The following is a 16,964-nucleotide window of genomic DNA, read 5'->3' as shown; positions in this document are numbered from 1 at the left end:
AGACTAGCAGCCAATCAGGGAAGGTCTTATTATACTGCTGTAAATCCACAGGTTCTTCTTTCTGAGACTCATAGATAATTTTAAAGGAAACTTCCCACACAACCATTGGGGACTAGCCTGCTGAATGAAATGAGTTATTATTAGCCACCCAGATACAGTTTGCCAAACTAAAGAGGGGATTTCATCTGCAAAGAACAAAAGTTGCCATGGTTTCATTCGAGCTTCTCTCTTTTAAATAATTTGTATTGGGGTTTTTTTCCCCAATTTTAATAATTTAGAAATGAATATTAGTGCAGAGACTTTGATATACAATTTATGCTAAATTTCTTCTGATAAGCACACACTTCTGTCAAACCATCCCTTGCATCAAGACATTGTTTACCTTGCTTTGTTACCTGGCTTCATCTGCAGAGTTTCTGGAGGCTCTGACTGAGTACATTGGAGCAACTACGACAGTGGTGGCGAACCTATGGCACGGGTGCCAGAGGTGGCACTCAGAGCCCTCTCTGTGGGCACACATGCCGTTGCCCCAGCCTTGCCTCCCCCCGCAACCCCCTCATCAGCAGCCCCCTGGAGGAGAGTCGCCCCCGAGCGTGGCCCACGCGGAGCAGTGCAGCCAAGGACATGGCAGCCAGACAGCGTAGACAAGACTCTGCCCTCACGCACAGTTGATGCTGCGGGGCACGGGCAGAGGGCGTGGCTTCCATGGCGCTGCTGGGCGATCTGCGGCGGACCCTGGAGGCGGTGAGTGGCCCTGCAAGCAGGTGGGGGCGGGGCAGGGGTTGGAGCGGGGGCAGGGCCAGTTTTTGGGCACTCGGTCTCTAAAAGGTTCGCCATCACTGAACTAGGACCTATTCTGGCATTTAGCATGATTGTCTGATTCTCCTTTATCTCAGGGGTATTTAGAAGTTTTAGGGTTGGAAGGGAGTATCCTAATTTTCACCTCATAACACCTTTATCTGGGTCTCTACAGATAGATGGGGCTGGGAGAGTAATGTCATATCTGGCTAAGGAACAGAAAAAAAAGCATCATTCTCTTCCCTCCCAATTCTCTCAAATAATTGCAAAGCACAACAGATTTTATATATTGCCTTTGGATGGTATTGGAATACTGTAAGGAGGAAAACTTTACTTTCATTCCAGTGCAGCTAATGATGCTTTCAGTTGTCTCCATGGGTTAGATGGAGATTAAGGCAATGCTGGGGGAATAAGGCAGAACACTGGTGAGGTTGGGGGCATGATTATCCCATGGTTAAATATAAGGATTGTCAAGGCCAGACAAACACATACACACATACACACTATGCTCTTTTAAATAGGCAGGCTGTCTCTTACCATAAGAGCATCCAAGTATCTTGGCAAACAACCAAAGTAAATATTTAGCTATACTTTTGAAAATTATCACCAATATTCTCTGCAGCCTACAAACTCTTTCACAATATACCAAAAGATTTCCTTTGGAACTAAGTGGGGATGTTGTAAATGCCACTGAGGTTCCCCACACCTGCATTCAAGCAATGACTGTAGCAGGGCTGGGTTATTTTTCAGAGAATTTTCTTAACCACTTATGCCTAAACCTATCAATAAAGCAGCCTATGCAACAGCAGGTCTTCTATTGATTCTTTGAATAAGCATCAATTCTGCTATTCCTTCTCAAATAAGGGTTCATTTGTTATCCTGGGGCTAACAGCTGCAACAGAGTATTATTGATTTCTCTCTGATCTTGTTGCTGACTGCAATTTACAGGTTTCGGGACTATTGAGGCCGGCTTTCCAAGCTATTTCAGAAAAGCCAAATAATGGCATTGTCATTTCTACAGTAACTACTTTACAAGATAAGACCAACAACCAGCTCTCAGAAGCCACCTAGAGGTCTCTTCAAAGAGAAGCATAAGCAAATGGCCTTCCCTATCTATAGGCTGCAGTTACTAATTAAAATAATAAAAAGCTGTTGGGATACTAACCAATTTGGCCTGCTACATTATTATGTATATTAAATTTTAACTCCATCTTCATTATTTGCCATTCTTGAACCTATGTATCCATCTAGGAAGCATATACTACTCAAAGAGGTAGATATCTTTTGACAGAACAAAGAGCTTACCAAGCTTTTTGTTAAGTACAATACATTGTTAAATGTGCAAGTCATAGTAAACAGCACGACTGAAGTTGATTGTATTAACGGATTGCCTTTGTACTGTATGTACTATAGGCCCCCTGCTATTCTGCTGCTGTCACGATTGGGGGTACTAGGTGTTACAGAAAGAGAAGCTGCCTTTTTGTTTTTCTGTGGGAATGGAGGGTATACATACCTCAATTATTTCAGTTCTAGTAATTTCATTGTTTTTAAAATACAGTAAAAATAAAATTTTAAGGATGCAAAAAGAAGATAGATCTCTGCCTACAGCTACTGTTTGGGACTTATGCTGGTACTCTAATTCTCAAGGGTTTAGTTACTTCAAGTCACATTTCAGGAAAACAGATCCTTTGCCATGATTACCCAAGAGAAATGGCTTCAGCCTCACCAGATTCAATGTACCGTGTTGGTCAACATTGAGCAATTTAAAAACAGTTGGGTTACTTTTGAGCTCTTCGGCAATTCAAATACAGAACTATAATTGTTTATGTAGGTCATCTCAGAAGATAGGGTCTTCATGTGATGCAACACTTATCCAGCCAACATTTTGTACCTAGCATCCCCACTTTGCATAGAGACATTTCTTTGTGGCTCTAAGTTGTCTCTTAAAAAGCAAAGTAAATCAGACAAATTGGGCAGTTAACAACCTTTGGCCTTTTAAATAAATTAAAGAAAGCATACTGGTTTGCATTATTGTAATCGTAATATATCAAGATGGAGATAGATGCTCAAATTAATGTTCCACTCCAATCCATCTAAAAGGCAGCAGTTGAAGCAGGCTGCTCAAAGATCTTGTCTAAGACATAGGGGAAAAATCACCTAGCTTAACTGCTCGTCCACAAAATTTGAGACTATACACCTAGCCCTTTCCTGAGCCAGAGTTTTTCCAAGGTAATACTAATAAGGGTAAATCAATGTCTCATGTTACTTTTCTTACTGTTGAAGTGTTCTGTGTACGCTTCTGAGAAAACCCAGGTGCATTGTTTTATTACTTTGAATAAATTTTAGTCAACAATTTTAATTACTTCCTGTATCCTCAATTTGCATCTCCTTTTAATCTTTGTACTGCTTTCATTAAACTTTCTGAGAGCTAAACTTTACTTGGCTCAAATAAGAATATCCATCTGCGTCATACTATGAAACATCTCCCTTCTTGTTTATCATTACATCTTCTGATCGGGCGTTCTGCAAATTAAGCATTCACTGTGTAAGGGAGAAGCTTTCTTTTTTTATCTGCTATGAGTCTAGCCTGCTAAGCAGTTTCAACAGGAATTATATTATTATAATATATGTAGATAGTAAGGATGAGAAAAAATACTTCATCCATCTTCCTCTATTTGATATTGTTCGGATATTTAATTTAATAGCTGGAAGAGTAAAGTGTATAATGGGCCAGAACATACAGCTGTAGTTAATTGGTTGGAGATTGCTGGCTCCTGCATGAGGCAATCTACATTATGATTGGTTGCTGTGGATATAAATGGGGAGTTCCCTTTTTTCCCACCTTGTTTTTCAGTGTGCTCTGTTTGCTCTGTGATTTATCTCATGATGCAGTGATGTGCCAGACTATTTGTAAATATGCATATAAAATATATTTATTTATATAATACTACAAGTTCGTGTCAGCTTCTCTGACTTCATTTGGACACCAGCTGTACAATTCCCTGACAGATATGCTGACTGGGTAATTCTGGAAGTCGAAGTGTACATGTCTGAAAGTTGCCAGTTTGAGATAAACTGCTGTAGAGTATCTTTTCTGAACCTGGAACCTCCCCTGATATTTGATTATTAAAATCTAGGGAAAAGGAGGGCCATCAATCTGAAGAGCACCTACTGTTGTTATAAAACAGGCTGCTTTATAATCTGATAGATTATATATGGAGAATCTGAAGCAAGAGCACCACTACCACATTACACAAAGTTGTTTCCTGCTTTGAAGTAAAGTTTTCTTGTGGAAAAAAACCCACCAATCATTGGGTTATTAAATAAATGGAAACTTTCATTTCTATTAGAACATCATCACAAGGCTAATCAAATGGGTAACACCTTGTATAGCTCCATTGGAACTCAATGACTGTCATTCTGTCTGTCTGGTATTGTCACTCCTTCAGCAACCACCTGTATAGCTGAACAGGCATCTGCTTTTATATTCAGGTTGTAAGAACAGAATTCTGAGTCTGCTTACCTTTTCAGAAAAGGATGGAAACATCTGGCTCTTGAATATTTCTGTAGTTTTTATGACCAGTCAGAGATCTCTTGCAAAACATCAAAATGGAAGCCATTCTTGCCATTGTCTAAAGGCCTTGATCTGGCAGAACAGCCAATAATCTCTTAATCCCAGGTCATAAATTTTCAGTCTACATTTTCACACCAAAATGTACTGAATTGCACAACAATTTAGACCAAGGTCCCCATGGAAAAGGTCTATGATTCAATAATTTAATAAACTGGAATAGTCAAATAATTTTCTTTACCTAGACGACAGATTTCTTGATTATTTCTACATAGCTGTATTACATCATCAGAAGATGACACATTTGCTAATTCAGTGGCTTTAAATTATTCATAATGTAATTTAAGTTCAAGAAGTACTTAACATATATATGGGCAGAAAGAGAATCCATTTGCAAAAGAATTGCTGCTAGCAAATACTTGCAGTAGATAAATATTTGCTATTACCTCCTACCAAAGGCCCCTGTATCCATAAGTGTTGATGAAAAGTACCACCCAAATCAACACATGGCACTTTCCAGTTATGGCCCAGACACTAGAGTCAACTTGGAGAGGCTGTCAATGATGGAGAACAGCACCATGCATTTAAATTGCTGCAAGTTTTACACATGTGACTTTAATATGCAGATTATTTGAAACATAGCATTTGGTGAGAGTGCCTTTGCCTCCTTGACAACATAGTAACTCTATTCCAAGTATATTGTACAAGGATAATTAATACTTGCAGAAACACAAGATAATCACTATTATCACAAAATTAGTTAATTTATGTCTATTTTTCTCAGAGGCAAAAAGAAGACAAATCTACATTTTATACTGATTTTGGATGAGTTCATACAGTGTGGTAAATTAAAATAAAATTAGATTTGATAGTTAGTGGTGGAAATCCAACCGTATTAAGCTGCAGTATATTTGCTTGGGCAAAGCACTGTTAAATTCAGTTTAACTATTCTATTATTGTTTATAATTGATGTAACTTTATTAAACTTCAGTTGCAGGCAATTGTAAACAGTTTGTAATTCAGAATAGCATCATAAAAATCAACAGATTAAAACAGTACAATAGGACCTTCTGGAATAACCAGGTTTTCTCAAGCTTCCAAAATACTACTCTTCTTGCCTTCAGAGGGAAATTATTTCATAAGATGGGAGCTCCAAAAGAGAAATTCTGTTCCCTTTTAACTAGTGCGGTCTTCATGTTCTCTCTCTTTGGATGTCCCTCTACAGGGGATTCCCAGGAGGCACACTCTGTTCGCAACTCTTAAGATACACAGATTCTACTTAGAACACCTGTTCCCAGAGATACTCAGAACCCAAGTCATGTAAAGCTTTATAGACAATTACATGCAACTCCAACTGCAGTTGGAAACAGCAACCAAGAAAGCTCAATAGCAGCATATTATAAAGCAGTAATGTGACAGCTCTGTTACCATACATGCAGTCAGATTTTGTACTACCTGAAGTTTTCAAGTGATGTTTAAGGGCAACCCAATGAGGAATGAGTCACAAGTTAATCAAGGGGTGTTAAAGTTGCGAGTTACTATGTCCAGTGCATCCCACTCCAGAAGAGGCTATAGTTGGGCAAAAACGTTCCTGTACATGGCCTCAACTTGCTCCATAAAGAAGAATTGTGAGTCCAGGAGGACCTGAAAGTTGTTGGCCTGCTCTTTTCAAAAAAAGCACAATCCTATCTAGATTTCAAAGTTAGTAGAATTCTGAAGTCTTTTGTTTTCTGAATTAGCAGCCATTCTGTCTGACTAAAGTTGACTCTGAACCCTTTTCTTCCCATTCAGTTCCTGACAGACTGGATTAGGACTTCCACTGCATTTGCTATATGGTTGGTGCTGCACATTGATGATACATCAGCCCAAACCAATAAATGGCTTTACCCAATGACTTTGTGTAAAGATTAAATTAAATGCAAACAAGCCCCGAGGCATTTCACACAGGAGCATCCAATAGCTTTCTCCTCCTTCCTCAGGATCACCAACTGGAAACCTCTGTACAGAAAGGAGTAGATTCCAATGCCAAAAGCCTCCTTCCAATTCTCAACGCTTACAAGCATTCCAAGAACTAAGGATAGTGTGACAAACAATATTGAAAGATAGAGAGCAGTGGGAATGGTCTTGAAAGACAGGGGGAAGAGCTGCTACAAGATAAGAGTCACATACAGTAATAGGGGCTTGCACCTGGGCCAAGCAAATAATGTGAAGAAAGGGCTCAGACAAGCCCCTCCCTAGTTCATGAAAAGATACAGTGAAGGAGGGGAAAGAACATTCAGACTAGTACCAATAGATTCTGTTACTACAGATGTTACAGTGAAAACAGTTCTGACCTATATAGCATCAGTTTTTTAGTCTGATCTACCTTGTTGGATTGTGATGGAATGTCTAATAGACCCTAGGAATACAGAGGAAAGAGCAGGACCATCACAGGAAAAAAAAACCTCAATCAGGGGAGAAGCATGAGAAAAAAAGACAGAATAACTCGACAATTAATATTCCATGTTCATTTGCTCAGTAATCTTTACAATAACCCTGTAAATAGGTCAAGATTATTATCTTTTCATTATGGAAGGAGAGGGCAAGTTAGACTGGTAAATAGTAGGCTATTTATAGTTGGTGAGTCCATGACAGATGGGAGTTGATGCAAGGGCTTTCTGATTTATAGGATGAGCTTTTCATCCCCAAACCTTTTCATCCCATATTAATCATTGTGGTATATTCAAATGAAATGATTTATTTATTTTTCATTAATTAAGGAACAAAATAAATACTTTCCGCTGTTAATGCCTGGGTTCATACTACAGAGCATACTGATGAAATTCTACTTCAATAATGCTTTGCTCACAATTATTCTGCCTTAAAAAAAAACCACTATTGTATCACAAAACGAATATATTTTTATTAGAATAAATTATGCAAGCCCAAAGCTGTACCTCACGTCTGTAGCTTCATAAAAAAACATTTGTCTTGCAGTGCATGACCTCCTCATGAGGCTGGAAAAGGCATCTGAAATTCCAGTGAGCTGCCAACAGCCATAAAAACAGTGCTGGGTTAATTAGATGCCTGACTTGTTTTGCTATAAAGCTGCATTTTGTTTTCCACTCACTGATGGGGCTGTTGGTGGAGATAACGTATATTTGTCTTTGAATTCTTCCAAACCACCAGATTTTTCCATCTCTCCCCCTCTTTTACAAATAAACCTGAGATTGACCAGGGCGGTCCTGATTGATTTGCAGATTTATTCAAGTAATCAAAAGGCTATTAACACAGTAATGCTTTACGTTTGCAAGTCTGGAGCTTGCAGGGAACTGTCAGCCAATCAAGTGCTTGCCCTTTAGGGCCAATAGCTGTGCCCGAAGAACAGCCAGCCAATGAGTGCTCACTTGCTATCCTTTTCAGCTTGACAATAACTGAGTGATTTGGCTTACTCCTCTTAGGTTTCCCTGGCTTTGTGCCTAAAAGGAAATGGTCTCTTGTCCTCTTCCCAAACGGAAAACAAAATATATTACTAGCTTTCCCCCCCAGCCTATGAATTATGTGCATGTATTGGCGAATGTTATGTCCCTTCTTTTGCAATAAAATCTCAAAGGCAATTGGAGGAGATTCTGTGCAATGGGAAGGGGACAGTTACAGACAAATGCATGGCTTTGCAACTTCAAAGCCTGCCCACTGGTATGGCTTCAAATCTCCACTGACTCACAAAATCCAAAGGTTGGCATCCTGGCAGTTCTGACTGGGGCTCCTTTTCCTAACCTTTACAGCAAAGCTCTTGGAGCTGGCGGATAAACTGGACAAAAGGTCCCTTTCCAATAGGAGCCCAGCCATCCCCCAATGACACATGTCCATTCTGAAGCAGCATTCCCAAAGACTTTGAGATGGGATGATCCTTGAGATGGTCTGATACCATGCTCCAGGCACAGGGATAGGTCACAATGTCTCAGGGTCATTTCTCCCACAGCAAAGTCCTGATTGTGTGATGAAAAGTGCATCTGTAGGAGCGGAGGGGGAGCAGCACAGAGCTTTCCCATAAAGAGGCCCAGAATAAGAGACTGTACAATCCTGAACTGGAGGGGGAAGAGAGGAAGAGGTTCAGGATAGCCACACTCCAAAATCTCTCGGGATGTATCTAGTAGGTAAGAAGGTTATAGCTTTAATTTGGCAAGATTCTATCCATTAGGTGTAAGCAAATAATCGATTGAACTCAACTGGATCTTGCTGTCTCATCTCTGGGCTTGGGTCCGACAGGACATGATGTCATGTGATGCACTAGGGCTGTGATGGTGAACCTATGATAAGTGTCAAAGGTTCACATGCCACAATGGTTTGGGTAACATGCCAGCAATCACCCAAACCTAAACAACCATTCTTGAAAGCACACCTTGTTCTCATGTGATTTTTTTGGGAGGTGTGGAGGTTGTGCGAGAATGTGAGATTCTCTCAGGCAGCCTATGAACCCTCACACAAGACCACACTCTATTCTCATGCAGTGTTTGGAGAATCTGGTGCTCTTGTGTGACTTCCAGAGAGTTTGGGGACTGCATGAAAGCACACTCTATTCTTACACGGCCTCCAGAGCCTCCCAAAATCGCACAAGAATGAGATGTGCAGTTTTGGGAGGCTGCAGACAAACACCCCAGAAAAGCATTCTCAAGAGCTACTTCAAGAAAGTCCGTGTAGGACCTAGAACAGCCTTGGGGAGGCCACAGGAGCCTGTAAACAGAATAATAATAATAATAATAATAATAATAATAATAATAATAATAATAATAATAATAATAATAATAATAATAATAATAATAATAATAATAATAATAATAAGATGATGATGATGATGATGATGATGATGATGATGATGATGATGATGATGATGATGATGATGATAAAGTTGGAAGGGACCTTGGAGGTCATCTAGTCCAACCCCCTGCTCAGGCAGGAAACCCTATACCAGTGATGGCGAACCTTTTAGGGACCGAGTGCCCAAACTGCAACCCAAAACCCACTTATGCATCATCGGGTGCTCGGTGGATGTGGCCCATTAGGTGGGCGTGGCTGTGGTGGTAACAGCAGACTGGGTGGGACTAAAAAGTTCAATCAATCAATTCCAACTTTGCAAGATCTTTTTTTTTTCCCGCGAGAAGTTGAAATTGAGTGATTGATTGAACCTTTTTTTTTTGCACATGGTGGCGGAGGCCTAAAGCGAAAAGGTTTTATAAAACCCAGCTGAAGGCCTAGGACTGGGACGACGGTACGCGTGCCCACAGAGAGGGCTCTGAGTGCCGCCTCTGGCACCTATGCCATAGGTTCGCCACCACTGACCTATACCATTTCGGGCAAATGGCTGTCCAGTTTCTTCTTAAAAACTTCCAGTGTTGGCGCATTCACCGCTTCTGGAGGCAGGTTGTTCCACTGGTTAATTGTTCTAACTGTCAGGAAGTTTCTCCTTAGTTCTAGGTTGCTTCTCTCTTTGGTTAGAATACCACGTGACGATACATGGCAGATCCTGGGGAGCTCTGGGACACACGGTCAATCACGCTGCTCCCCAAGGCTCACACACCTTCGGGAACAGCACAAGGCACCTTTTTTGAATAGCAGTGGTGGGGCTAGAGCTGAAGAAGGGCCAGGCCTCTACCTCAGGCCTAGTTTCAATTGCCAATTGCCACTATTCAGGGTGACCTAAAAAAATTTTTTTTGGGGGGGGGGCAGAGCTAGAGAATTGATTTTCTTTTGTTTGGGAGCAAGCAAAATCAATTTTTTGACATGCCAAGTCCCAAAGGTTTATCATCACTACAGTAGAGGGCTCATCTTGCCTTATTAAGGCCAGCCATACCTCCACCAGAAAAACCCCTCGGAAAACTCTTTTTTGAAATTGGCGAACATACAAATTTATTTTTATCTTTCTGCGGGAAAGATAGAAAATTATTGCTAGTATGATAGAGTGGAAGGAGAATAGGTTGCATACAGGCACACATCGAACAAGGAAACAGCTGTTGGGTTGTCTTGAGATGCTGAAGAGATGGGAGCCCTCGCTCACCACTCCAGCTCTGTTGAGAAGTCAGTGCAGACTCTTTTTATTGCATTGCAGATTTTTAAAAAAAGGTCTTTAAGCAAAGTTAGCATACATATATAGAAAGACCATGCTAATAGCCTTTTTTCAGGCATGTTACTTTATCAATAAAAGGAGGCTCCTGCATAGTGTGTGTGTATCCGTGTGGGTATGCAGAGTCAAAGCAATCCTACTTCTAAATAAAGGAGCTGATACAATCCCCCGAGGGATGTACATTGTATAAAGTATATATTATTTAGCAATAACAGACATTTCATTGAAGTACAAAGTGAATAATCAATAATCTTCCTTCCCAGCAAGGACAAATGGGCTTAATTGGTTTTCAAGTCAATCTCGAGATCTGCTTAAGAGTAAGGACAACGTAATTGCCCTTAATAAATAACATATGAACATTATTCTAAAGCTCCATCTATGAATAACATACTTTTAATTCAATGTCATAGCCTAAAATCATTTGCTGCAAATGGTTAAGTGCTCCTGAATTTTAGTATCAAATACAAAATAAAAGGAAAACAAAAAAGGAGCATGACTGTAGGCAAATTGATCATTTCAAATTGCTTTACTCAATTTATGGTTATTTGTGATTTCAGATAAAAGAGATCCACCTTCTATTCAAAAAACGCATCTTGGCTGATTAGAAGTACTCCTCAACATACAGCCATTCATTTAGTGACCATCTGAAGTTACAACGGCACTGCACTTATGAACAGCGTTCACACTTATAACGGTTGCAGCATTCCCATGGCTTGGGAGCTTGGCAGCTGGCATGCATTTATGACAGTTGCATTATCCAGGGATTATGTGATCACTATTTGTAATCTTCCCGGCTGGCTTCCGACAAGCAAAGTCAATGGGAGAACCCAGATTCGCTTAACGACCGCACGATTCACTTAACAACTGCAGTGATTCGCTTAACAATTGTGGCAAAAGAGGTCATAAAATGGGCCAAAATTCACTTAACAACTGTCTTGCTTAGCAAAGGAAATGTGGGGCTCATAAGTCAAAGGCTACCTGAACAAGGAGCACGTGGCTCTTTCTCCAAAGGTTCACCATCTGTTTACTTTACTTTACTTTATTTTTGATTTATATCCCGCCCTTCTCCCAACCTCTGACCTCTATATGAGAATGGGTTATTTAAAAAAAACCTGTTCCGGCATACAAACACGGGAGCCCACTTACACTACGTGTCAGAGTTTTGAGGAAGAGCCCATTCCTTGGTCTTGCTATCATCAGAGAGGTGTATTTGGAAGGAACCTGAGAACGCACCTTTTCCATTGTTGCTCCAAACTTTGAATCTCCCTGCCAGATTGCTTTCCTCTTTTTTGTGTCTGTGAGCAGGCAAACATATTTTTATTCAGATGGGAAATTGTCTGCTCCAGTCAGTTTTAATTGGCTGCTGTTTCATCCTTTTTACTGATGTTTAATTTGGTTTTTGTTTACCACTTTAGCTTTATTTCTGTTAGCTGATTTGTTTAGCATTTTTGGATGCACAATCACAAATGTTTTAATCGATTGGCTGTTTTAAACAAAATGTTTACAAATCTCTTGGGGGAGGGGGGGTTGGCTGTAAACTTCTTTCTCACAAGGCTTTGCCCAGAATGTGTCTTCTCAAAAACCTAAAGAATCACCGATATTCACAGTGGCCTGAATCTTTGGCTCAGAAGGAAGACCTTGAACTATTCTTGTGTTAGAAATTGGTGGCTCTGAAGCTGTTATGTAAACTTTGCTTGGGAGAAAAGCCAAACCATCCACCTTTGTGACAGATGCCACAGGAGATGAATGAGGGCTGTTGAGGCAAGTGGGAAGGTATATTGTTAGTCTCATTTTGCCAATGATACTAAAGTAATCTTCAGAACTCATTAACTCCACTCCTTTAAAAGGTGAATAAGATCTGTTGCTAAGAGAAGCACAATACAGATTGTAAAGAACTGTGTATACATCTAATCATTAAAAAAATAGGAGTGTTTAAACATGCCCATTTAAAGTCAGACAATTTATCCCTTATGTATGAATACCTTGACAAAGAGAGTTGTTTAAAATTCTCTGCTTTCTGTTCAGATAGTGTAAATCATTCTTGTCTTAATAAAAAAAAGCAGCATTTTTCTAAAATGAAAGGTATCAGTGCTAAACTCAACCTGGCAGCTGCACATAATACAACAATGACCCTGATTTCAATCTTCCATGAATGATATCGGATATGAACTCTGCACTTCCTCAGAGAAATTCTTTGCTGATGACATTTATATTTTCTTCCTCTGCTCAGCATTCTGACTCTTATCTGCAATAAAGATGCCCAGGAAAGTTTTAGGGAGAAACTATTAGGGTTGCCAGGTCTGCTTCCAAAAAATAGCGGAAAAGCGGGGGGGGGGGGGTAAGTAGTAAAAAAAGTAGACTGTACAGCTTTAGATTACGTACCATTTCATCATAAAGCTTTTGAATAAAAAAATGTCCACTATTTTGTGAAAAAAAATAGTGAACATAATGTGAAAAAAGTGGACTGTCCACTCAAATAGTGGACACCTGGCAACCCTAGAAACTATTCACCCTTGGGAAGTAGCCCAGAGTCACTCTAAACCAGGGATCTTCAAACTTGGCCCTTTTATGACTTGTGGACTTCAACTCCCAGAATTCCTCAGCCAGGCATGGTGGCGGAGGAATTCTGGGAGTTGAAGTCCACAAGTCACAAAAGGGCCAAGTTTGAAGGCCCCTGCTCTAGACAGTGAGAAGTATGGCAAATGAATTTAATAAATAAATAAACAATTAATAAATTACCATTAGAAGAGGGGCACCCCGTCCTCATTTAGCAGATGCTGGGGTAACACGCAGAGGCCTTCGTTGGTATGCGGAGCAGGGCAGGCGGCTGGTGGGCAAGGCTTACCTTGTGTTGTTTCCACATGGCTCCCAGGGCCTTCACGTCATGCTTGGAGTGTTTTCCTTCTTCCAGACATTGGTAACAGACGGGGGTCCGGCAGGTCACACAGTACATGCTGTAGTTCTCCAGCTCATGATCCGCGCACGTTGGGGACTTGCGGGCAGCGCCGGGGCCTTTGCTTCCTCCGCCGCACGCCCCGCCCGCGCCGCTAGGGGCGCTCTGCTGCTGGCTGGGGGGCGGAACCAAGCGGTGCTTGGCGAAGGGCCCGCGGGACGGGTGACATTTGACCTGGCAAGCCGAGCAGTAGAGCACCTCGCACTGTTCGCACAACACCGCGGCCGCCTCCGGAGGGCTGCGGTCGCACAGTTGGCACTTGGCCGTAGCCGAGGCGGCGGCCCGGCTCTGCTGGTAGCGCTGCACGATGGCCTCCAGGAGGCGGTTGCGCTGGAAGCCGCGCAGGCCGCGAGGATCCAGGGAAGCGCTGCGATGGCATTGCGGGCAGGTGAGCGAGGAGCTGGTTCCGCTCCCGCGGGGCCCCGCCAGGGCCGCCGCGGCCGACAGTCCCGGAGGCGGCGGTACCAAGGGCAAAACTCGCACCCCGTTAGGAGATTTCAGGCTCGGGGTGTAGGAGCCGTAGCCGCTGTCCGTCTCGCTGTGCAAGCTCACCTTGTCGGCGTGGTCTCCGCCGCCGCCTCCGCCAGCGGTCCCACTGCTTCCGCCGGCGCCACACTCGTAGTCCAGAGAGGCCGGCCCGCTTGTAGCTCCAGCGCCTGGCACTGCCGCTGCCGCAGGGCCCCGAGGGTGCAGCATGGCGGGCAGATGCTGCTCGGACTCCGGCGTTTGTACAGCGATGGTGCGGGCGCAGGGCAGGCAGACATTGTGCGAACAGGGCAAGATGATGGGCTCCCGGAAGAGCGAGCCGCAGACGGGGCATTTCAGCTCTTCTTCCATAGCTGCGGCTGCTTTTGTGTCCAGACAGCGGAGTAGGGCGGATGGAAGCGATCAACACGAAGGCGGCAAGCTACGGTCGGGCTTCTCGCTGCTCTTCCCGCCACCTTTTCCACCCATATTCCACCGCGCAGCTCTTCTCTGCTTTCAATGGCGCATATGTCGTTGAGGCAGGGGTGGCGGGCCCGGGAACCTCTGTGGTCCGCTGCAGGGCCAGCGCGTGCCCATAGAGGAGCTCAGGCATTTGCTTGGGGCGGCACGATGGGTGGGGGGGCGGCACAGCAGGTGAAAGCGTGTTGCAGGCGAGAGTGGCAAAAAAAAACCCTCAGCGCTTACTGATTAGGTACGACCATTAGATGGCAGCAAAAAAGTAAGTAGAAAGCTGCATTTCTTTGCTGTCATCTAACGGTTGCCCGGATTTGTGCCGCCCCGATCTGGTTGCCATCGATTGCCCGCCCCCCCCCGCCCCCCTCCGCCTTTTCTCAAGAATGCTTCCAGCTACAGCTGCAACTGCTGCTATTTCTCCCCAGGGTATCTTATGTGATGCAAGGGCCTAGGCACCCGAACAGGCTTGCTCCCCATTGTTTGTAGGGCCCATCTGAGAGGTTTGCCTTGGGCCCCAGAGAGCTCTACTTACGCCCGTCTTGTCTTCTCCCCGCAAAAAGATGTCGGAAAGGAATCCGATTTCAGCACTTGGACAGCTCCTCGTGGGAAAGAGACGAGTTCAGCACCGCGGCATGTATGGACAGCGTTTTCGGCGCGCGGTTGAGCAGGAAGGAGGCGGATGGACAGCTCCTTTAGGTTGAGTTCAACAGCGCCAATGGCCGGATCTGCCTGCTTGGCGTTGCAGCTGCCGCGCTCCAAGCAAGAAGGAAGGGCGGGAGGGACGGGTTTTTTTTCTAGTCTCCGCAGCTGCTGCCGCAGCGGGACTGACCTTGCCTGATGGCGGCAGCCAAAGACATGGAAGACGAGCCGGCTATTGTTTATTGCAAAGGAATTTCTTTGCCCTTGGTGGATAAGCGTTCGTGCAATAATCCACTTACTTGAATTTCTATTGCATAGAGTTAAAAAAAAAAAAAAAAGAGGGGGGGGGAGAATATCGTAAAGGGGGCGGGAGTAGGATTTTTTTTCCAGCAAATGGATGAGCACTTGCTGTGTGACTGTGAAGGGGGAACGAGTTTTATTTAAAGGGAGATGTCTTTATACCTTATGTTTATGGCTTTAAAAACCCCATTATTTATTGTCCAGATTGAGGATGGGAAGGGCAGNCGCTGTCCGTCTCGCTGTGCAAGCTCACCTTGTCGGCGTGGTCTCCGCCGCCGCCTCCGCCAGCGGTCCCACTGCTTCCGCCGGCGCCACACTCGTAGTCCAGAGAGGCCGGCCCGCTTGTAGCTCCAGCGCCTGGCACTGCCGCTGCCGCAGGGCCCCGAGGGTGCAGCATGGCGGGCAGATGCTGCTCGGACTCCGGTGTTTGTACAGCGATGGTGCGGGCGCAGGGCAGGCAGACATTGTGCGAACAGGGCAGGATGATGGGCTCCCGGAAGAGCGAGCCGCAGACGGGGCATTTCAGCTCTTCTTCCATAGCTGCGGCTGCTTTTGTGTCCAGACAGCGGAGTAGGGCGGATGGAAGCGATCAACACGAAGGCGGCAAGCTACGGTCGGGCTTCTCGCTGCTCTTCCCGCCACCTTTCCCACCCATATTCCACCGCGCAGCTCTTCTCTGCTTTCAATGGCGCATATGTCGTTGAGGCAGGGGTGGCGGGCCCGGGAACGTCTGTGGTCCGCTGCAGGGCCAGCGCGTGCCCATAGAGGAGCTCAGGCATTTGCTTGGGGCGGCACGATGGGTGGGGGGGCGGCACAGCAGGTGAAAGCGTGTTGCAGGCGAGAGTGGCAAAAAAAAAAAAAAAAAAAACCTCAGCGCTTACTGATTAGGTACGACCATTAGATGGCAGCAAAAAAGTAAGTAGAAAGCTGCATTTCTTTGCTGTCATCTAACGGTTGCCCGGATTTGTGCCGCCCCGATCTGGTTGCCATCGATTGCCCGCCCCCCCCCGCCCCCCTCCGCCTTTTCTCAAGAATGCTTCCAGCTACAGCTGCAACTGCTGCTATTTCTCCCCAGGGTATCTTATGTGATGCAAGGGCCTAGGCACCCGAATAGGCTTGCTCCCCATTGTTTGTAGGGCCCATCTGAGAGGTTTGCCTTGGGCCCCAGAGAGCTCTACTTACGCCCGTCTTGTCTTCTCCACGCAAAAAGATGTCGGAAAGGAATCCGATTTCAGCACCTGGACAGCTCCTCGTGGGAAAGAGACGAGTTCAGCACCGCGGCATGTATGGACAGCGTTTTCGGCGCGCGGTTGAGCAGGAAGGAGGCGGATGGACAGCTCCTTTAGGTTGAGTTCAACAGCGCCAATGGCCGGATCTGCCTGCTTGGCGTTGCAGCTGCCGCGCTCCAAGCAAGAAGGAAGGGCGGGAGGGACGGTTTTTTTTTCTAGTCTCCGCAGCTGCTGCCGCAGCGGGACTGACCTTGCCTGATGGCGGCAGCCAAAGACATGGAAGACGAGCCGGCTATTGTTTATTGCAAAGGAATTTCTTTGCCCTTGGTGGATAGCGTTCGTGCAATAATCCACTTACTTGAATTTCTATTGCATAGAGTTAAAAAAAAAAAAAAAAGATGGGGGGAGAATATCGTAAAGGGGGCGGGAGTAGGA

The 16,964-nt window shown here is 44.3% G+C and overlaps 1 protein-coding gene across 1 annotated transcript in view; it reads right to left on the bottom strand.

The window, feature by feature from the left end:
• The window catches only part of TRIM67 (tripartite motif containing 67), a 32,164-nt gene extending 16,323 nt beyond the window's left edge, over window positions 1–15,841 (bottom strand). Inside the window, exons 1-2 of the mRNA XM_029284701.1 lie at window positions 15,573–15,841; window positions 13,315–14,008 (exon numbers count right to left, since the gene is read on the bottom strand). Of these exons, the coding sequence (XP_029140534.1) occupies window positions 13,315–14,008; window positions 15,573–15,838 (960 nt within the window). The 5' untranslated portion in view covers window positions 15,839–15,841. The remainder of the gene's footprint in view (window positions 1–13,314; window positions 14,009–15,572) is intronic.
• Between the last annotated feature and the right edge of the window lie 1,123 nt (window positions 15,842–16,964).

This window comes from Protobothrops mucrosquamatus, unplaced genomic scaffold (genome assembly GCF_001527695.2).
Source record: "Protobothrops mucrosquamatus isolate PMUCROS unplaced genomic scaffold, P.Mucros_1.0 scaffold853, whole genome shotgun sequence".
Lineage (NCBI taxonomy): Eukaryota > Metazoa > Chordata > Lepidosauria > Squamata > Viperidae > Protobothrops > Protobothrops mucrosquamatus.
This window is presented reverse-complemented; position numbering and strand designations above follow the sequence as displayed.